Source organism: Panulirus ornatus, chromosome 2 (genome assembly GCF_036320965.1).
Source record: "Panulirus ornatus isolate Po-2019 chromosome 2, ASM3632096v1, whole genome shotgun sequence".
Lineage (NCBI taxonomy): Eukaryota > Metazoa > Arthropoda > Malacostraca > Decapoda > Palinuridae > Panulirus > Panulirus ornatus.
Genome location: NC_092225.1, coordinates 21,755,617 through 21,778,068, shown reverse-complemented (window position 1 = coordinate 21,778,068; position 22,452 = coordinate 21,755,617). Strand labels below are relative to the sequence as shown.

General features: G+C 41.4%; 2 protein-coding genes across 2 annotated transcripts; both read left to right on the top strand.

Annotated features, from left to right (window-relative positions):
* Positions 1 to 4,753: 4,753 nt before the first annotated feature.
* Positions 4,754 to 22,252, top strand: LOC139752609 (probable glutamate receptor). The gene is made up of 11 exons (XM_071668367.1): positions 4,754 to 4,870; positions 5,610 to 5,836; positions 5,993 to 6,121; positions 6,834 to 6,992; positions 7,317 to 7,407; positions 19,636 to 19,945; positions 20,213 to 20,433; positions 21,031 to 21,211; positions 21,475 to 21,574; positions 21,715 to 21,844; positions 22,017 to 22,252. Exons 1-11 carry the CDS (start codon positions 4,754 to 4,756, stop codon positions 22,158 to 22,160), a joined length of 1,809 nt encoding a protein of 602 aa, XP_071524468.1. The 3' UTR covers positions 22,161 to 22,252.
* LOC139753161 (uncharacterized) lies at positions 7,640 to 10,713 on the top strand. Its single transcript, XM_071669340.1, has 7 exons — positions 7,640 to 7,660; positions 8,033 to 8,333; positions 8,608 to 8,828; positions 8,948 to 9,128; positions 9,570 to 9,669; positions 10,033 to 10,162; positions 10,315 to 10,713. Exons 1-7 carry the CDS (start codon positions 7,640 to 7,642, stop codon positions 10,405 to 10,407), a joined length of 1,047 nt encoding a protein of 348 aa, XP_071525441.1. The 3' UTR covers positions 10,408 to 10,713.
* Positions 22,253 to 22,452: the final 200 nt, after the last annotated feature.

Genomic DNA, 22,452 nt, shown 5'->3' with positions numbered 1-22,452 from the left:
TTCTAATTATCAAGATCCACCTCGTCGAATACGTAGATAGTCAATACCTTTAGTTGAAGTAACATATATACTACATACAGTAATCGAACAGTAGAATCTTTCCGGTGTTGGACTCAATTGCTTAAGATCAGGTGCCTGTTCTGCGCAGACTCAGATGGGCGCTCTGCGCAGACTCGAGCCTGGGTATATATACGACGAGACAAAGAACGAAGACGTATTCCTCCTCCGCTCATCGTGCTGTCGTCAACATTCCCTCCCAGAGTCCCGTCTGCTTTCGAGCCACAAGCTGTAAGACCAAACACAATGGAGCGTAATCTGAAATTGTATCTGTTAGGATTTTTGTCTTGCATGCATTGCAATAACATGGTCGAATAGAGAAAGAAAAGGTTGATAGGAAGTCTTATTTTATGAATATGGAAACGCATCATTTGGTTTAACAGGATGCGTCTGCAAGACGTTACACCATGAGTGAAAAGTTATCTTTAGCGAGTCCTGTATGACAGGGGGAACAGTCTTCCGTCAAAGAACTCCTCGCTCCAAAGGTGTATACATTTCCCTCCTGATGGAGGTAGCACAGGCTGAGGCTACAGGAGTCTTTAGAAAGAGGCTCTGGGTTACAGTGTGACTCTTCCGTAGATACTGATCTTAGATGATTATAGGTAAATGAAATGTATATATTCTATGGTATACGGGAGAGAGTGCTTAGCCCTGGTGTCTCTTACATAACATAGGAGGTGACTAAGGAGGGCGAGTGCGAGAAGTGGAAACCCTCCGTTCTTATATCCTTTCTTTCTCTAAAAGCAATAATACAGGAAGGACCTAAACGAGACTTTATTCTCGAAAGTTTAGGTTGAGGTGTGCTGATGTGTATAGGTCTAACAAGGATGAGCAAAAGGGAAGATTTCTTGATAAATTTGTGTGGAGGAATTTTGACGATCACGCTCCCGAGATAGAGAAAAAACTGATGAGTATGGGTGAGGGAGTTGAATAATTCGCGACGTTTAGATTAGGGTTAGTGAACAGACAAGAGAAAAAAAATGGGTGGCATTCTGATACAGAATGAGCTGTGAAGAATGTCGCGTTCGAGGTTCATATTGGTAAAAAAAGGATAAAAACACGAAAGAGTAGGAAGTTGAATGCTAACATGAAGGCAATGAGGTGCGGCAGTGGGGTTGGAGGAGAGGACACCTGGAATGAGGCTTTGACTTGGGAGGAACTGAAGGGAACGAGAGCATTCGACGTAACTACCCAAGACAGGAACATGACAGCGGATGAAAGTGCGGGAGATGAGGTGGGTCACAGAGTAGCTGATGGAAATATGGGCCTAGGTACATGAGGGACTGTGTGGAAGGAGAGTTCACTGTCCATGAAGGCAGAGATAAGAATACATGTGCAGGTTCAGTAATTTGGAGAGTGTTTTATGGTAACGAGTTTGGTTCTTCAGTGTAAAGGAGAGGAAGCGAGTGGTTATGCTGGATATGAAATGCCTAAGGACTGTATGTGGCATGAGGAGGGTTGCTCACGTGTCATAGTTAGTGTAGTGTGACTGAGAGTTTTGACGAAGATATAATAGAATGGTTCGGGGATACATGGAGAAAATGAGTGAAAAGAGAACTGCACAAACAGTCTGTGTAGTTGAAAAAGAGGGTGAGAGAGAGAGAGAGGGGGCAGATGGGGAAGAGAAAGGAGGAGGTACAAGGACGGAGTAAAGGAAGCTCTGAATTCTCAGGGTCTGAACATTCAGAGAGGTTCAAGACGAGTGTTGGATAGAAAGAGTTGGAGCTATGTTGTCTAAATGGGGCGACGTGCTGTCAATATTACTGTCTCTCGGAAAAGAACTGTAGTCTCGTAGCCTTCCCCAGGCTTCCAGTTGATACCCAGTGAAATGATATTTTAGAAGGTTTGATTTCATCCATGGTCAGCAAATGTCCAACTGTCTTAACTTTTCCTTGTTCATTTTCTGTTATAATTGGTATTACATTTAAGTTCTTTCCATTTTTTCATTTCTCATATTTCTCATTCTATTCATTCTTGTTTTTCTGTCAAAACAATGTGTGTCTGAGCAAGTGGTTGTGTCAATCAGACTTTAATACAGACTTTAAGAAACTCCCCTCGGATACTTTAATGACCTAATCACTCTATTCATTATAACTCTTAATCGAATATTTTCGAATAATGGCAATTTTTTTTGTAATCTTCACAATGAACTTGGCAATGGAAGGTGAAAACGATGAAAATATCAAAATGTATCATCATTTACATTTATCTTTTGAGTATTTTACGAATTCTGTATCTTTTTTTCCTGAAACAGATGTCGTTTACAGTGTATTAAATGTAATATAGTCTAATCTCCATCATTGCCTCTGCTAAGGATTTATCATCGTCTACCATCAAACACAAGAAAAAAATAATAGCAGTGCTTTTTCGATGACTACATTTACACTTGGTTTTACACAGGGATATGAAGCAGCACCGCACATTTCAGCTGACGGGCTTGGCTGATCGAGCAAGGTTTGTCTGGATGTGGGCAAGAGGCATGTCGATCCGTGCCATTGCACGAGCGACCGGCACCAGCGCCACGACTGTGAACAGGTGGATCAAACAGTGGCAGCGAGAGAGAAGCGTCTGGTCAAGATCTCGTCTCGGCAGACTTCGCGACGAAATGTTTCTTGGTGCACAAAATGGCCTTCTGTCTTCCTCCACCTCCGCGCCCCCAGTGAATCTAACTGGACCTTCCGCAACCTACAGTGTTGCTGATATATGCCAGCTCTACTATGGGAACGACCTGTTCCAGATATATTGATTGTTTCTGATGATTAAAACGAGTCTCGAATCTTTCCTGTTAACACGGCTATGATGATCTATTGATGTATCTTGTGATGACTATCAGCAACACACTAAAGTACCGAGGCAGCGGGGGACGCATCAGGCGAGGTGGCGCTCTCTTGTGTGTGGGATGTACAGACTTGTATCTTTGTATGTTCCTCAGTTACTCTGGAGGTTTTTGTGTAGGCCGACACGTTAGAGAAATAAAATCATAAGAAGCTCTACCCTATGTTTTTTGGCCATCCCAATGAATATATATATATATATATATATATATATATATATATATATATATATATATATATATATATATATATATATATATATATATATATATATATATATATATATATATATATATATATATATATATATATATATATATATATATATATATAAATATATATATATTCTTGTGTGTCTGTTGGTATATTCTTTCGTATGTTCCTTTGGTTCAGGTTTTACTTCGCTACTTTTCCTTGTGTTGTATTTAGGTGCTGAACGGCAGATATGGCGTGGCTTTTGATGTCCCTTCTTCTGTCCAGTTCTGTGAACTTCTTGTTGGCTCTCATACAGTTCCCTACGCCTTATGGTAAGTGGTCAGTCTGGTATCCTATTATCATTCTTCAGATAAAGTCAACAAGTACGATAATTGATAACAAAAGTGTCTTGTTGATAACTATTCTAATGCTACTACTACGGCTATCAATACTACCACTACAACCACTACTGTTATTAATGATAATAATGATAATGATACTATAATTACTAAAAATAATATTAGGTTATAATTCTAATAATAGTAATGATAATAGCAATAATAATGATTATAATAATAATGATAATAACAATTATGATAATAACAGTAATAATTATAATGACAATGATAATGATAATGATAATGATAATGATAATGATAATAATAATAATGATAATAATAATAATAATAATAATAATAATAATAATAATAATAATAATAATAATAATAATAATATTAATAATGATAATAATAATAATAATAATAATAATAATAATAATAATAATAATAATAATAATAATAATAATGATGATGATAATAGCAATAATAATAATAATAATAATAATAATAATAATAATAATAATAATAATAATAATAATAATAATAATAATAATAATAATAATGATAATAATAATAATAATGATAATAATAATAATAATAATAATAATAATAATAATAATAATAATAATATTAATAATAAGAATAGTAATGATAATGTTAATGATAACAATAACAATGATATTAACAGTAACAATTTCAACGAGAATCTACTGCCACAATATGGAACGCTATATATGTATGTACATAATAAAGACTTGGGGAGTCGTGTGAACCATTATTAACTGGAAAGCACTATATCATACATGCCATAGTTTTCCTGAATCAGACGTCTCACGTAAAGAAATATATAACATATAAAGCTGAACTAAAAACTTGATTATGTCAGGTGTCTGTAACTTTGAATAGATTTCACTCCTTTTTTCAGCTGAACGTGAAACGATTACATTGGCAGCTGAGGTGATGGACCCTATCCTCTCAGTGGCATCGCATCCCGACTACTCTATCTTCCTCTTCATAGATCTCAAGACCTCGGCTTCCTCTGTCTTCGAGGTGCGTTCATACATACATTACCTTCCTGCATCGACAGGATCGAAACAAGAACTCAACATACTCGATACAGCCTCGAAAATCCCTTACGACTGTCTTTTGGAGGGAAGGAAAAAAAGAAGGTTCCGGGAGTTGAAACATTCGTCGTGTGGTTTCTTAGGGAGTTTATTGAGGAAATAGATGAAGAAATATATAAGTTATGGGGTTCGAATCCAAGTGCTCTGTCCATCCTACAGAACGATACAACCTTATGCTCAGCTTAAAACTTCCACACAACAGGTGATGGAGCAAGTCCGGGCGCCCTGGGGGACGGGTGTGTTCCAGATAACAGTGGATGGGCAGCGGGAGCCCAACCTGACGCAGACGCATATCTCTCGAGTGGTCGGCCAAGCTCGGCAGGTGAGTGGTCAGCACTATTGTATCACTACTAAGGCGAGTTGGTCACTCTCGTTATTCGTAGGATCTGTTAGCCAATCGCGAGTTACGATCGAGGAAGGTTACGTTATCATTGCTGCGGTACGTTACTCCTAAGATGGTTGCGTTACTCTCACGTTACTCATGATGTGGATAGGTCACTCCTCTGCCACTCATAAGGGCAGGCAGGACACCCTCATGTTACCGCCGGAACGAGTAAACTGGCCCTCACATAATGGCTGTGTTTGAGTAACTCACATCGCTGGTGAGGAGAGGAATTCACCTATAGTAGTAGTGTATCCAATATATCACTCGAATATTACGGCTGAAGTGGTTAGGTCGCACGCACACACACATACACACCTTGCTGCTGACGGAGATGGGCCATTCTTACATTGCTGCTGACGGAGATGGGCCATTCTTACATTGCTGCTGACGGAGATGGGCCATTCTTACATTGCTGCTGACGGAGATGGGCCATTCTTATAACGTCGTTGCTGACGGAGATGGGCCACTCTTACATTGCTGCTGACGGAGATGGGCCACTTGTACATTTCTGTTGACATATATTTTCACTCTTACATTGCTGCTGACGTATATTGTTCACTTCACATTGCTGATTATGTGAAGATTCATATACCGCTGCTCAGCAGACAGGTCGCTCTTATAGACAATGAAAACTGGTAGATTACCGTCAGTATTGTTACCGTATTGACGTCCACAGCTTCGTCAGTTGTCGTGGCGCGTGACGGTGGTGGTGGTGAGCGACGACCCAGCCTTCCTCGCCGCCTTCGCCGACTTGTCCTTCAGACGCGGCCTCCTGGTGTGGCCGACGAGGCTCCTCGTCGTCACCCGCCTGCTCCTCCCGAAGCTTCGAGATCTCCAAGAGACTCTATCCATGACGAACGCCATGTTACTCATCGTGGATGAGACCCGACACTCCTTCTTACGGTAGTAGCGAGCCGGTCGACTCTACTTCGATGGCTTACTTAGCCACAGTGTAACATATATGTTTATGTCATTCACGAAATAGTTATTAGTAAATGGCTCATCAACTTCAGATTCACTTGTGCTGTATGATACAATTGTGGACGACATCCTCGACAGATGCAGTGTGTATATACACTTGCCATACAGTCCCAGGGAAGAACAGGCCTTGCTGGTTGCCTCCTGGACGCCCCATCGGGGTCTCAGCCTCACCACCCACCTCCCACTCTTCCCTGACAAGTTCTCCAAGTAAGTGTATGTGTGAACTATGTACTTCCATTAACAGAAAGGTGAATTGAGACACTTGTACTTTATAAATTGCTTGAAAAAAAAGTGAAAAGAGAATTGATGTTCCATTTTACACCATGCTCCAGTAAGCATGAATATCTCCGACTTGCTGTCATAAAAACAAGAACTTCGCATATCCTGAGCTTCTCAAAATCAAGCTTGGAGCATACCTCCCTCCTTCCTTTCTTATCGTTACTGGCATTTTGCCTTATCTTCTTCATCTCTCCTTAGTTACACACAGGTACTTTCACAGTGTCCTGTGCCAAGTCATCACACTGTCATCCATCAACCCTTTTCATATTACGTCTCTCAGGACATATTCAATTCTTCCCGTTATACACCGTCCTTACCCTACATAGAATTCTTTCTTTTACTCAAATACGCAAGCGTGTGCATGTGCGTGTGTGTGTGTCTCTGTCTGTGTCTGTGTGTTTGTCTGTGTGTGTGTGAGTGTGTGTGTGTGTGTGTGTGTGTGTGTGTGTGTGTGTGTGTGTGTGTGTGTGTGTGTGTGTGTGTGTGCATTTTGATATTCTTGTATTTTACTTAATACTTCTGTAGCTTTTTAGTTACGATTTGTGCCCATTTTTCATTTCAAACACAGCATAAAATGTGTCTGAGAGAGATCACATAGTACTTCCTTACAAACGGTAAAGCGTCAGAACCATTACACCAGATTCCCGTCCCGACCAACGCTGGTGGTGGCCGTGGAAGTCCAGCCATATCATGAGATGTCAGTGGTAGAGGACCCAGGTGCACCTGGAGGACATCGCCTCACCTTCACTGGAGCGTTGGCCAACGCCGTCGAGTACATTTCCAGGAGCATGAACTTCACGTAAGTCCTGCACTAGATTGGGTTTTCCAGGAGTGGTGAGAGACGGGTGGATGCCTTCTGATTATTATATTCAAGAGGGCAATGACGACTCCAGTCGAATGCTCTCTGAAACACAGACTTCTCAAGCGTAATGACCTTCTTCTTCTTCTTCTTATTCTTCTTCTTCTTCTTCTTCTTCTTCTTCTTCTTCTTCTTCTTTTTCTTCTTCTTCTTCTTCTTTTTCTTCTTCTAATTCTTCTTCTTCTTCTTCTTCTTCTTCTTCTTCTTCTTCTTCTTCTTCTTCTTCTTCTTCTTCTTCTTCTAATTCTTCTTCTTCTTCTTCAGGTACAGATACGTGCGGTCAGTTGAAAAATCCTTCGGCGCTAAGCAGAGAGACGGGTCCTGGTCCGGCATGGTGGGCATGGTAGTCAGGAAGGTAAGTGTCGTGGAGCACCGAAGCAGAGCGAACGAACGCGTCAGAGTCCACCGTTCGTGGAGCACCAAAGCAGAGCTGGACGATTCAGTAAGTGTGGTGAGGAAAAAGGAGTTGCTAACCATTGGGCTTTTTGAGTGAGCCAACGTTCTCATCGGGAGATCTACTGCCTCATTTATATGGCTGTTTGCCTGGTGTCGTGGTGCCACGATGTCATTGTGAGGTGCATCTGAATATGAGAGGTTTCCATACACGGGTTTGTTGGTTCTGAAGCAAGAGATTTACAAAGCTTCGATAAAGAACTGCTAAAAGAACTGACCTCTTCCCCCTTGGTAACCAATGTTAAGCTTATGAATTCTGAAGGTAAGCTTTTGTGAACGACTCCTAGCATGAGGGACAACTATTTATTGAAATAAGTAAATAACTACAAGATTTGATGTTTATTGTTATTTCCATGAACCTGAAAGTTGGCTAAAGTGATTAACGCATTAAGAAAATGAATGTTTTAACACATACAATTCACGTGAGGACAAAAAAAGAAAAAAGAAAGTGCTTCTTAGTTTAACACCTTCCCGAAATCTCTCTATTCCACATTTCCCATAAGTGTAATGCTTCATTTTGTATACAGGAGGCAGACTTCGCACCTGGACTTTTCTTCATGACGCTTCCTCGCGCCCAGGTGGTCGACTTCAGCTGGCCTTCGTGGACAGATGAGCTGAGGATTCTGGCCGCATTAGGGAGACCAGAGGTGGACACCTGGGGCTTCCTGCTGCCCTTCGCCCCATCGGTGTGGGCAGCCATAGTGACGTCACTACTGGTCTTGCCAGCAGTGTTCTTGTCTCTGCTTCGCTTCCTCCGGGTCGTGATGCCTGGAAAATGGAAGTGGTCAACAGAGGCATTAAGCTTTGTTCGCGTTCTGTTCCAGCAGGGTAAGTCCAACAGTAGGATGCCAATACCATTTACAGTTAAACAATGAAGTTTTTTTTTTCCGCAGATTCATAAAAGAGGAAAGAAATTCCTTCTAGTCAGTTGTGGAGATATCATGGACGTGTCTTTCCTGTAAACTCTAGTTAACCCCTTCGGAGTATTGTATACCTATGAATTAGTGGCCTTCTAGTATGATCTTTAATTCCTGTGTTGTATACATAACTTGGCAGGCAGGATACCTTCTGTTAACCGAGTCTTTGGGGCTTCAATGTCTAGGCATTCCAAAGCTCCAAGACTGGTGGTCGTGGGAGCGACTGGTGTTGGGGGTGTGGATGATGATGACGCTGGTGTTAACCCGGAGCTACTCCGGTAACCTCATGTCCCTCCTGGCAGTGAGGCACATCCCTCAACCTTACCACACCCTCAGGGATGTGCTGGACGACTCCACCGTAGCCATGATATGGCAGAAGAACTCAGCCCAGGAACAATATCTTCACGTATGTTGTGCTGTCTCGATACAAGTCCCAGAGATGTGCTTGTTCTTATCCAATACACAAAAGTGCATTGATGATTTTGTGTCTCGTCTTTAAGACGTTTATATCTGAACTATTCTCAGTCCGTCGAATCTGGGATATTTCGAGAAGTTGCCGACTTGGAGGATGAGGGTCGACTCAAGTTCCTGATACAGACGGAGTTTCGAGACAATATCGACACTGTGGTGAGACGGGGTGACCATGTCTTCACAGGCCCATCCACTGCGCTAAGACATCTAGTCACTCAAGACTTCTCACAAACAGGTTACGGAAGATGACCGACCTTACGTACTTTCTCCTGATACATACTTTCTCCTGAAATTGAATTCGTAAGGAAGGCTTAGTTGTCTTTTAAGTAAATAAGAGGCTGTACCTAAAGTGATTAACTAAAAGTTTTATGGACTCCCGTGGTGGAGTGGTTAGCGTTCCTGACCGTGACGCATAATGTTGATTGGAATACAGTCTATCATTAGACTAAAAAGAAAACAAAATTTAAAAAGATTTATTCTAATTTGTCTGTATACTTTCTCCCTTTATTGACAAGATCACATTCAGTCATGTCTCTTTCACAAGCCTGACTTCTAAATTGAATGTCAGTTATTGTTATCAATTATCTCTTATCATACCTGAGCCTCATGAACCATCAAGAGGTTGTTTATTTCGGAAAAAATGAATAGCTTCTTTTCTCCTTCTCTTCCTTGACAGGTCGGTGTGATTTCTACATATCTAGGGAGGGATTCCTGCCGTTTTCCGCAAGTATGATCAGCCAAAAGCACAGCCCACTTTCCCATGCTATAAGCAAGAGGTACGACTATCTTTCTTAAGTGATGTTGTAAGTTATACATTGAAAGGGACAACACGAGTGTGAAACTATCTCCCCGTATCACACAAATAGAAGTCAGAGAGAGAGAGGGAGAGAGAGAGAGAGAGAGAGAGAGAGAGAGAGAGAGAGAGAGAGAGAGAGAGAGAGAGAGAGAGAGAGAGAGAGAGAGAGAGAGAGAGAGAGAGAGAGAGCGTGTGTATATTTTCCTGAGTATGCTTGAGTATGTATCGTGTCTCTAATAATCTACGGCAATGTGAATGAGGACAGGCATTCACGACAGTGTTAAGACCGTCGCCTGCGTCGATTTCAGGAAGTTCATCCCTTATCATTCTCTTTCTCACACAGGGTCATGACGATGACGGAGTTTGGGATCTTCCAGTACTGGTTTATAGGAGGAATACCCAATGGAACCTACTGCCTCTACCTTCCAAGACAGATCACCGTCAGTACATCTTTCTCTACAAAACACATTTGGGTAATATGACGACAGCCGAAGAGGAGAGACAGCTCCCCAACAATTTGCTCCAGTTATGAAATTACATTGGTAAAGTTAGACTAGTTTCCCACCCCGTGTCAATAGATCTTCCCTGTGAAAAAAAAGAATATATCCACCTTTGCTCTTTCCAGGGAATGCTCATTGTCTTCGCCTGTGCACAGACTGCTGGAATCCTTCTCTACTCTCTTGAAGGCCTCAGTACTTGGGGCTCTACCTTACGGTAGCCAGAGTGGAGTTTGACAGTGAGAGGAAGGTTTGTCCAACATGCGATCTACACTTTGAGACGGAGCAACTCTAAAGGCCTACATGTAGAAGGGGGATGGTTATGTGCGACATCAGGAGACAGAAGCTAATCAGTATACGACATGTATTTAAGTGTGTAAACCAACATATGTACTGTACACTGACATTGGACTTGTCAGTAAAAAGCTACCTCGCGTAGACTAGAGTATTATTTCTACCTATACCACCATTGTATTAAGCCACAGTTGGGTGATATTATCTATGTATTTTGACCTTCATGTTAACATAATGCCCAAGGTTCGTCAACCCACATCTGTGGCATTATCTGCTTACAGAAACAAGCAAGTGAACACACTACATAGGCCTTACCATAGGTTTGGTACATCACTACAACAGTGTCCATATTTCTGGTTATTCTTAATCAATATTTCACTTGTATCTGTGATAACAGTAAGGTCAATATAACTATCAAACTCGAAATTTGTGTTTTGATTAAATTTCCTGTTTCCTCGGTGGGTGTTTAAAGGAGCGATGAAATATTACCCAGTGGATCTTTGAAGGAGTGATCAAATTCCGTAGTGGGTCTTTGAAGAAGCGATAAAAAAAAGAAAACGAAAACTAGAAACTCAGTCACTAAAGACAACAGTTTCCTTGGCTGGTAACGTTTCCTTTATTCGTGTTATCTTACAGACACACACACACACACACACACACACACACACACACACACATAACTCCTTCGACAATTCAGCTTTCTATACCTGATATATATAGAAGTACAGTAATATACTGTACGTTATCTATATCTTACATCATATGTAAAAAATACAATATTCATCAAAGAAAGACATGGGGAAATACATGAGTCATGACACAGGTCCTGTTAATCCTCACAAAAATCCAGTGTCTACTTTGCATGGTATTTTCGTCTTAGCAAATCACAACAGTTGTTTTCATGGGATGATCACACATCCAGCACACAAATCAAATGTCAGTAAACCATTGCATCTTTATGGACGTACCACTGACTAACGTTACAAGACGTGGATCAATAGAATTGAGGCGCGCGCGATTCGTTAAGCCAGTCATTTAGCGACCGGTCAGCTCCCTAGGACGACACACCACTCCAGCTGCTCCTGCCGGCAACACCATCAGGAGCTCTGACACACAACACTCACACACGCCCATCATTAATAGTAAGAGGCTGCTGCTGCTACTGCTGCTGCTGCTGCTGCTGTTGCTGCTGCCCTCGTAGTGCTACTACCGTCTCATTCGGTATTTTCCTCTTTTCTTCGAGGTAGTAAGGGGTTCAGGTGGTCGTTTATTTAACGGAATGGCGTTTAAATCTAGGTTAAGAGGGAGGGTACTCATTGTATCGTCGGATTATCAGGATGTTTTTTGTATTTCGTCATTGTCGTGTTTGTTAGGGAAGGGAAGATCTCTAGATATGTTTCAAGTTGACGAAGTGACAGGCAAGAGCAAGTCTCATATATCTGCCCAAGTTTCTTTGGTTGGTGATGAAGTGGTTTGTGCAAGGAAAAAAAGGATTTTACTGGTGTTGCCGAAGAGTTGAGTCTCGAGCATATAGAGATGTGATTGTATTGGAAATATTTCTTTCTTTCTTTCTTTCTTTTGACGATGCAAGTGTTGAGTACCTGTGGAGGTCAGGTAGCTGGTGATTATTCTTAGTGCTCTGTTTTGTATGATCTGCAGCTTTGTTCAATTTTGCCTTGAACAGGTGTAGATGACTAGGTAGTTGTAGCACGTATGACCAGAGGAGGTGCAGTACATAAGACCAGGCAGATGTAGCACATGTAACCAGGCAGGTGAAAGCACATTTTTCTGGATGGAGGAAGTTAGCATTTTGTGGTGGATAATAAGAAATTATTTTCCTTTTAAGACTCCTGTTACCAGTAAGTGTTGAGAGCGGTTCTTCTTTTTTTTTTCTTTTTTACGGCATTTGTACTAATGTTTGACTTGGGAGAAGTTAATGTAATTTTAGGTTCTTATTCGATACCTAATACGAGTGGATATATATGTACATATATATATATATATTATATATATATATATATATATATATATATATATATATATATATATATATATATATATATATATATATATATATATATATATATATATATATATATATTCCTATGATTCCATGGGGAAAATGAAACTCGAAAAGTTCCCAACTGCACTTTCGTGTAATAATCACATCATCAGGGGAGACACAAGAGAGAAATATAACAGTCAGTTGATATATATATATATATATATATATATATATATATATATATATATGCACATAGAATTTAATACGACAGCATCTGTAGGGTTATCAATATTCTTTTTTTATGTTTTCTAATTTCCACAGTATCATTCTACCATAAGGTGGATGTTCAAACACCAGTTGTCCAAAGTCATTCATTTTATTCTAATCAAACTTTCGCCTTCACAGAGGCATCATCAGATATCTACAAAAAAAGAGAGAAAAACTGCGTCACAAACCTTGGATATGAAATTTAAATCGTAAATAACATGTATATAAGAAACAAACTCGGAAAAAGAACACACTCCATTGGGCATAAAATGCATTGGAAAACACCCTGAGCGAAACAAAATAATAATATTATGAAGGGTAGGATGAGCTACAACCTAGATACAACATATGGATACAGAAATATAGAAAGGCTTACTGTACAGGAAACGCAAAAAAAAAAAAAAAAAAAAGTTCTAAAGAACATATAAAGAACAATCACGTCTAAGATTGTTCTTCTATGTTTCAAGTAAAGAAATTATGTTACGATTACCAGAAGAACTTTATCATTCATTATTAATGAAAGTTATGATACAACGATATTGAGGACGAGGTATCTACGCCTAATAATCTATGGATCACTACTTTGGTCGCGTAAAAGTCTCCTTCGCTCTCTATGTATGTATTTAGTGTATTCTCCTCCATGCGTGTGTTTTCAACTCCCATGATTTAACTCTGAGATGAATATTCTATTCATGCACAGCTATTCACAATGGAGTCTTCGTGATTCTCAACTTCTTTCTTCTCTCTTCCAGAGGAATATCATGGAACACCCGAGACTATTCACGCACACGATCTTCGCGGACCGCGCGAGGTTCGTCCAGATGTGGTTGTCTGGCATGTCCGTCCGCGACATTGGCCTGGTGACTGGCGCCAGCATGACCACCGTGTACAGGTGGATACACCGCTGGCAACGAGACGGACACGTGAACACTAGACATCACCGGTGCAAACCCCGTCTGGCGCGTGAGGTGGAAGTCTCGACATCCGTGCCATCGGCGATGCTATCCAGCTCGAAGAAGACACCAGCAGACATCTCTGTCAGCTCTCTTTACGCCGGGAGACTACCCACGCCTTTGGCCCATCCTCTGCCCAGGAGGAAGGAAATGGTGCTCAAGCCTTCGTATAGTGATGCTTTAAAGCTGTTTGCAGTGATCCAAAACCACAACCTCCGTTAAAAGTTTTGTATACCTTCAAAGCTTTCATCAGATCAGAAATAAAGAACATCTAGGCATAGAAATCACAGCTTAAGGTGTCGAAAATTTGGCCGTAGGTACTCAGTGTGCTTGTAGTGTAGGTCCTCTGTCATCAGAACTTGTAGCCACGACCAGCACCCGTTATGGACCACTAGTCGTAGCCAGATCGTACGACCAAGTACCCTAACGACCAGATACCCCAACAGCCAAGTACTTTAACGACCAGGTACCTTAAAATTCACAAAGAAGAATCTATGTAGCCTTCATTCTATAGCCATACTGACACTGACTATGGGTGACGAAGAAAAGTAGAGATCAGAGCGGAGGCAAGACATATGATTTCTTATGAAGACTTGTTTTAGGTGAAGGAAGGTGATGTGGCTTGTTGATCATAAGAAATCAATGTGTGTATCTATCTCTACTGAAATCTTTAGGGAAGTTTAATCAATAATAGGTATTCGTTGATGAAACCATTAAACCATTTTTAATGTTAAGAGTATCTTATTAACCTCTACCTTTAGACTCTACGGCAAAGCAAATATACATTAATTGTTACAAGCAAATGGTCGATATAAAACGGTGACAATAAACAACATGAGTAAGGGCTCCATCAAACAAAAGATTGTCATATTAATCATCACATTGATCATCTTAACCTTATGAATGGCATGATGTCCACATCACTCAGATCTCCCACAACAGCGGCTGCAGTGCCATATCTACGAGAACAAACTGCATCATCAGCTTATACTCTTTTACCACAATTTGTTTCCATTTCACAGGGAAATTAGCTCCTCCTTCCATCGTCCATCCTACACCAGCGGGTCGCAATATGCATTAAGAAAGCGACCAGTTCGTCTACCGCCACTGAGCTTCGGTTCTCAAATGATTCATCTGAATCTTCCTCTCAGTACAATGATTCTAAATCACAAGAGACATAACTGAAATCTTAGCTCAAGTAGTTTTGTTAAAGTATAATGGGCTAGTGAATGTAACAGTGTTGGAGATTCTTCACACAATGATCTTATCCTTAGAATATCGAATGGGCAAAGTCATCTAATTGTGTTAAATGTATGACAGTCTGTCAGTGTCTTAACACAAGTTATTCAAATAATTTGCACCTACGAATTTTATGTATCAGAAAACGTATTCTGAATGAAGATAAAGGAATATGTTATATGTCAGGGAGTGGCAAGTTTTTTTTTTTTCTATTAAATGAGAGGTTTTATCCAAATCAAAATGATACATACTTCAGTGCTGATGTTTGCTTTGAAAAACATACATTTAAACATCTCTTCCTCACTATCGTTTATCGGAACTTAGGAAATATATCGAAACATATGTTCACTTTTCGTATATGTCATTTAGCTTAAGGCGAAATTTTACGGTGAGATAATGGAAAATTCGATATGTTTCTGGTATGTCTATAAAGTGTTTATCAGTTTCTTATGGTAGGCGTTAGAGTATTACTTCATAGTATACCGCTCTCGGCACATCTACCCGTGTATCACAGAATCTACAACCCGCGACACATCTACCCGTGCATCACATAATCTACCAGCCGCGACACATCTAATCGTGCATCACATAATCTACCACCCGCGACACATCTACTCGTGCATAATCTACCTCCTGCAGCACATCTACCCGTGCATCACATAATCTACCACCCGCAGCACATCTACTCGTGCATCACATAATCTACCACGTGCGACACATCTACCCGTGCATCACAAAACCTACCACCCGCGACACATCTACCCGTGCATCACATAATCTACCACCCGCGACACATCTACTCGTGCATCACAAAGGTTTAATGATTTGTGAGTGTGTCTGGCTTTTATGTCGTTTTTGTATATATGAAGTTAAGAATTTGAGTCCTTCTACATTTTGTAGTAGACCTTGTCGTTGTCGGGGTAGATCACATGACGAAAGAAATATGAAACGAACGACATTAGAAAAAAGAAAAGTCAAAATAAGAAATACAAGGGGTACTGGTAGCAAATTTTGTGAATATTATGAAACAGAGGAATTCAGACAGCAACAGACCACTGAGTCCATTCGAATCTTTCTATAGTTGACGATCATTCACAGATACGCAATGTGTGTAACTGCAATATCATTCGTGTGGATTAAATCAGCCTCCTGCTTTAGTGGTGTTTGAATCAACAAACTCTAAGATAGTTCTGTTCGAAGCCTAGTCATATAGTATCTAGTAAGGAGTATCAGTACAACAATGAGAGAAGTGTTTGGTGAGAGTTCATATGTCATCACATCAAGAATTCTCATACTGATCATGTTTCTCCTCTCAGATTTTATCTATGGATATGTTGGTGACTCTGCCGTTACTGCTGATACTCCAAGCTGTTCCTATCAACCCGACGGTAGCACAACGACCGCATCGTCATGGTAAGTAGAAAGTCTTTAAAAAAAGAAAAAAAAAACAGACCTGTGATCCAATATTTTACCTCGGGACTTGCCTGCTGTGGGTAAGTCTGTCGTTGCATTTGATTGAGAATGTCGAGGCTGAGATCCCTCTCGACAAATGGTGTTAATACAAGCTACACTGACTTCAGCTACGATGATCACACACACTGAAGTGTTTTACGACTGTCCAACAGAGGAATGATAATGATGATGATAATGATAATGATAGTGATAAAAATAACAATAATAATGATAATGATAATAATAATGATGATAATAATAGCAATAATAATAATGACAATAATAATAATAATAATAATAATAATAATAATAATAATAATAATAATAATGATAATAATAATAATGATGATAATAATGATAATAATAGTTATAATGATAATAATAATAATAATAGTAATAATAATAATAATAATAATGATAATAATAATAATAATAATAATAATAATAATAATAATAATAATAATGATAATAATAATAATGATAATGATAATAATGATAATAATGATAATGATAATAATGATAATAATGATAATGATAATAATGATAATGATAATGATAGTAGAAATAATAAAGCTTTGACGTACCATGTAACACCTATTGTCTATAAGTGACAGCAAAAACAGACTCCATAATGTCTAGAGTTGTGCTTCAGGCCTCGCAATCACAACCACGGATATAACTGCTGTGCCGAATCTTTGTCCCGGCAACCGGTCCTCAGTTAACCCAGCTGTTCATCCTCCCCCATTTTCCTAACAGGTGAGCACGAAACACTGACATTAGCTGGAGAGGCGGTGGAAAGCGTCCTAGTAGCAGTATCATATCCACACTGCTCCATTTTCCTCTTCACAGAAGGCAGTACTTCACCCCCAACTGTCTTTAAGGTTCGTCTGTACAGACCTTATCATAACTATTTGCTAAACCTTCTGTCTGTGAGCATGAGATCTCTTTTGTCATTCATGTGAGTAGGTATTCTGTGTATAAGTATGCCACTTCTAGTATTTGATTCCCTTAAGGGAATCAGTCAGCTTCGGGCTCCGTGGGGAGTTGCGGTCTTCGAAGTAGTAGTGGACAGCCAAAACGTCAACGGTACGCAGGAGCAACTCTCCCTGGTGGTCGACGAAGCTTGGAGAGTAAGTCACTCTCATGTTCTTGACTAGGGTTCGTAAATCATTCGTGACTACGTAAGGTGTAGGTTATTCATGATATGGATGAGGAGAGGTCACTCATACATTGTATGAGATGAGTAGAGAATGCTTACGTTATTTCCAAGGCGAGAAAACTCCTTTCAAATCACTGGTAAAGAAATTACATCCATTCTCACATAACTGCCAGGGAAATGAGGACACACTTGCATAACAGCTGATGTAAACATCTCACTTATACATACTTGCTAAGATAGGTGTTATTGACGTACGTACTAATAAGGTTTATAGGTTAGTACGTCATTCGCACAACAGTTTTACGTCACCAGTTGCGTCAGTCGTTATGGTGTGTGACGGTGGTGGTGGTGAGCGACGACCCAGGCTTCCTCGCCGCCTTCGCCGACTTCTCCCTCAATGGCCGCCTCCTAGTGTGGCAGACGAGACTCCTCGTCGTCACCCGCCTGCCACTCCCGGAGCTGCAGGACCTGCAGAAGACCTTCTCGATGACGAATTCCATGTTACTCATCGTGGACAACACCACAGGGTATTGCAGATTACCCCCCTACGATAGTTATACAACCTCTAGATATATAAATAAGTAAATGAATCAAGAAACAAAAAAAAGACGTGAGGATGAATATAGTCTTGATATAATCTAAGAAAGAAATGTACTCAAGCGATGTTTATTTTCCCGATGCAAATTTGAGGATCATTATCTCGCAGGTGCAGTCTATATATACACCTGCCATACACATCTTACGATACCCCGGCATCGTATGTTGCCTCCTGGAAGCCCCGTCGGGGCCTCAGTCACGTCCATCTTCCACTCTTCCCTGAGAAGTTCGCCAAGTGAGTCAGCCCAGCTACAGGTTGCACTGATCACCAGGAAATTTCTTCGTGTATCATGGTGATAGGACAATGAAGATTTGCCATAGACACTGGAGCTTGCATTTTTTTTCAGAGTTACCATCCCAGTTCGCAACCGTAGCTGCTTTCATCGAAATGTACCGATAATGTTCACTAAGAATTATATATACAACGTACATTTCTATAAACAATATTACTCATTTCAGAAGGTGGACGTTTAACGAAGATTTTTTTAAAAAGTTTTGTCCATATCTGTTAGTTTTTCTCGGAGGATTAGGTTTGTATCATGGCCTTTGATAAGGATCTCTCCATAGTATGACATGTGTTTTTCTGCGCTCATGTCAATATCAACTTAATCAGCATTATTGATTAAACAACTCATTTATGAGTTCAGTTTCAAGTTCCGTTACCGCTCAAATTCTGTCAATCTTTGCCCCGTCTAGGAATCATCTAGATATACTACACCACTTCTCATATTTACCATTAACGCTAGAAATCTGTGAATTGAACTGCAGTCGATAAGAACTGTCACTCGACCTCAACAGATTTATCCAGCGTCCGACCTTGACAGTGACGATGCTGGAGTCGGTCATAGAGAGAGCAGTGATGAAGCCGGACCCGTCAGCTCCTGGAGGTCAGCGGCTGTGGTTCACTGGACCTATGGCCAACCTGCTGGGGGCAGTAGCTGAGAACATCAACTTCTCGTAAGACTTCAGTCTAGTAGAGTCAGGGTAATAAACGTAAGGACAGAAATGCTATGTTTCATGGTTCTGAGTGCGCAGTTTCGATTCCTTTGAATAGACATTCCCTGTACTGTTTTCACTTACCAGATTCGTGTATGTTCGTCCTCCTGATGGCACGTGGGGCATCAAACAAGCTGATGGATCCTGGTCTGGCATGATGGGAGTAGTGAGCAGGAAGGTAGGTTGTCTGGGACACACAGTGGGGCAAAGTGTCCCACTCACAGCTCACAGGCTGAAGTAAGCCTGACGTAATGTACCAGGCAGGACAAGCAGAGCAGGTGCTGTGTGGCAGTAATATGCGAAATGTCTGAAAATAATGATCATGATTCATAGCTAAAGGACCCTTGTAATGATTGTCTGTAAAGCCAAATTTCACCAGCTTTGAAGTAAGAGCCAAGGGTCCATGTATAGAGAAGCAGTACAACAGAGATGCTCTCCTTACTTCCTCTCTCTAAAATGATGCCCTCCATGTGACGGATGCCAACAGGAAGCAGACATCGGCCTTGGCCCCTTTGCTACGACTGAGAACCGGGCGGAGGCTGTCGACTTTATGTGGCCCATAAGGATTTGCAAAGCTAGGATAATGGCCGGCCGAGGGCGGCCAGAGGTAGACCCGTGGGGCTTCTTGTTGCCCCTGGCGCCCCTGGTGTGGGTGGCCATCCTGACGGCGCTGCTGCTGGTGCCGGCTACGATGTTCCTCTTGTCCTCCTGCTCCTCCCGAGAGAATAATTCTCCTGGTCGAGGTGGATGGAAGGTGGAGGACGCCTTCGGTCTGCTTCGTATACTGTTGCAGCAAGGTAGGGTTGTGCTGCCGTCCCTATCGTGTTTGTATACTTTGGTGAAGTATATCTGGATGTTTATATGGGTTTAATTTGTATATACATACCCAATTTATCGACGAGCTCGTAGGCAGGACGAATAGCTGGGTTGACTGCAGGCCGACAGCCGCGACCAGGATTCGAACCCATGTGGGTTCGACCCCGGGTGGCCCGTGAATGTGTTACAGTCAGCATTGCTAACCAAGCATGTTTTCATCTTGATTCCAGAGTTATCCTTTTCTTCAGACATCTCTGTGGCTGAGGGCTGGTGGTCGTGGGAGCAGCTGGTGTTGGGGGTGTGGATGATGATGACGCTGGTGTTAACCCGGAGCTACGCCGGTAACCTCATGTCCCTCCTGGCAGTGAGGCACATCCCCCATCCTTACCAGACACTTCAAGATGTGGTGGATGACCTGTCTGTAAATATGATATGGCAGACCAACTCAACCAGCAGGGAGTATTTTCGGGTATGTGACACTTTCCTCTAAATTTCTTAGGAAACCAGCTATCGAAGGCTACTGTGATGCTTTGGATTCTGACAGCAGTGAACGAGTAAGAATCAGAAAGATATACAGAGAGAAAATGAGTTTTTGTACCATTGAATCTAGCCAGGTTAATGCAGCCCCCCCATTCCGAGATTTTGCACAGGTTCCAAATAAAGAAATGGAAACATGTTCAGTGCGAGAAAGAGAATAAACACTGGAGAGGAGTGGAAGTGAATTCAAGTACAAAGCAAAAGAATAAATTGGCATAAGAGTGAGTAAGGTTGGGGAGTGATTAGAATTCATTTATGGAGGGAAGAATGAGCGTAGGTGATAGGAGAAATCCCTTAGGGTCGCCACTATTGACAAGGTAAGGGGGGATGTCCCACCATCTATGACTATCTATCGCGCCAGTTCATTATCAGCGGGTGTACCCGATAGAAAGAAATAGATACCATTGCTCTCTATATCGGCAAATGATTGCATGCTGATAAGCACTTGTACAACAATAAACGAATGAATTATGAGGAATAACCAAACGTCAGTAAGTAGTTCTATGAGCTTACAATGACCACTTTTAAGTCTGCAGAGTCTGGCATCTTCCGTGAGGTGGCCGAAGCAGAGACGGCAGGACGAGTCAAGTACCGGAGGCTGGCGGAGTACCCGAAGAGCGTGGACACCCTGGTGAGGCGGGGCGACCACGTCCTTATCGAAGCCGAGGCCGTCCTGACCATGATGACTGCTCAAGACTTCTCTCAAAAAGGTTCCCTCTTTGTTGAAGTGTCATGTCTATTATACGTACGTCGCGGGGATTAAGTATCACTGGTTTAATTGTCATACATTCACCTTTTTTCTACGGATGTTGATGGAATTCGGGCGATGTCGGAGACAACCACCGTACAAAACAGAAAAGCTGTAAGCGAAATCATGAATATCCGCTTAGATCCAGTTCCATATTAACCTCCCAGACCGTCAGTGATGCTCCTGTCATCTCATGCACACAAACTTCCCTCCTTCCTCCGCCAGGGCGCTGTGACTTCTACACGTCCCGAGATGGGATCTTGTCCTGGCTCATAACTGTGATTGCCCAGAAGGATAGCCCTCTTGGCCCTGCCTTAAGTGAGAGGTACTTGTCCCTCCCCACCCCAAGCGCAGCTACACATTGTGTATTTTGTTATTATATTGTGTGTTAGATTGTAATGTAATATACCTAGCACCTAATATACCCATGGGGGTATATAATGTATATGATATATATGATTACAGGATAATGCGAGTGACGGAGGCCGGGTTGTTTGAGCAGTGGCTTAGAGAATTCATCCCAAACTCTACCTCTTGTCTTCAGCCGCCGACTAAGATTCTGGTCAAGACTTCCCTCTCTGTCTCCAACATCTGGGTAATAACAGCCCCCCTCTGGCACAGTTCATTTGATCCTTCGATTGATTAACATCAGTGCATAAAAGAAACCTCGCAGATTAACTCCAGCTTTCACGGAGCTCCTCAAGTGACTCATTTCCCGGCCTTTCCTTTTGCAGTTGTGCCGGCTCATCTGTTTTCATCACTTTCAGGGAATGTTTGCAGTTCTTGCCGCTGGGAACGTGCTCGCTGTGTTGTTCCTGGGCCTGGAAATTCTCATCGATCGCATTCTTCTCTCTGAAAACCCCTCAACACGCGATTCGAACACCAGTGAACCAGTTTTGAATAAGGAGTGAATGAATCCCTGTTTAATCTGCAGATATAGACGCACTGTTTCTAAGAATGTCATTGCTCTCAAAATGTGTACAAAACCATAAAATAAAATAAAGATTCGGATATAATCCTTTGTGTTAATATAGTCACCATACCCCTGATTATTTATTTTCCAAAATAAAAGTTTCGTCTCCGATCACCTGTTGTTGTCTTTCCTCGTTTTGTTTTCCCACAACGAAACGAAAAACACTCCCTGGCAGGCAGGCAGCTACACGAGAAGGTAAGTGCTTTGAACCAATCACAGAATGGGTGAGG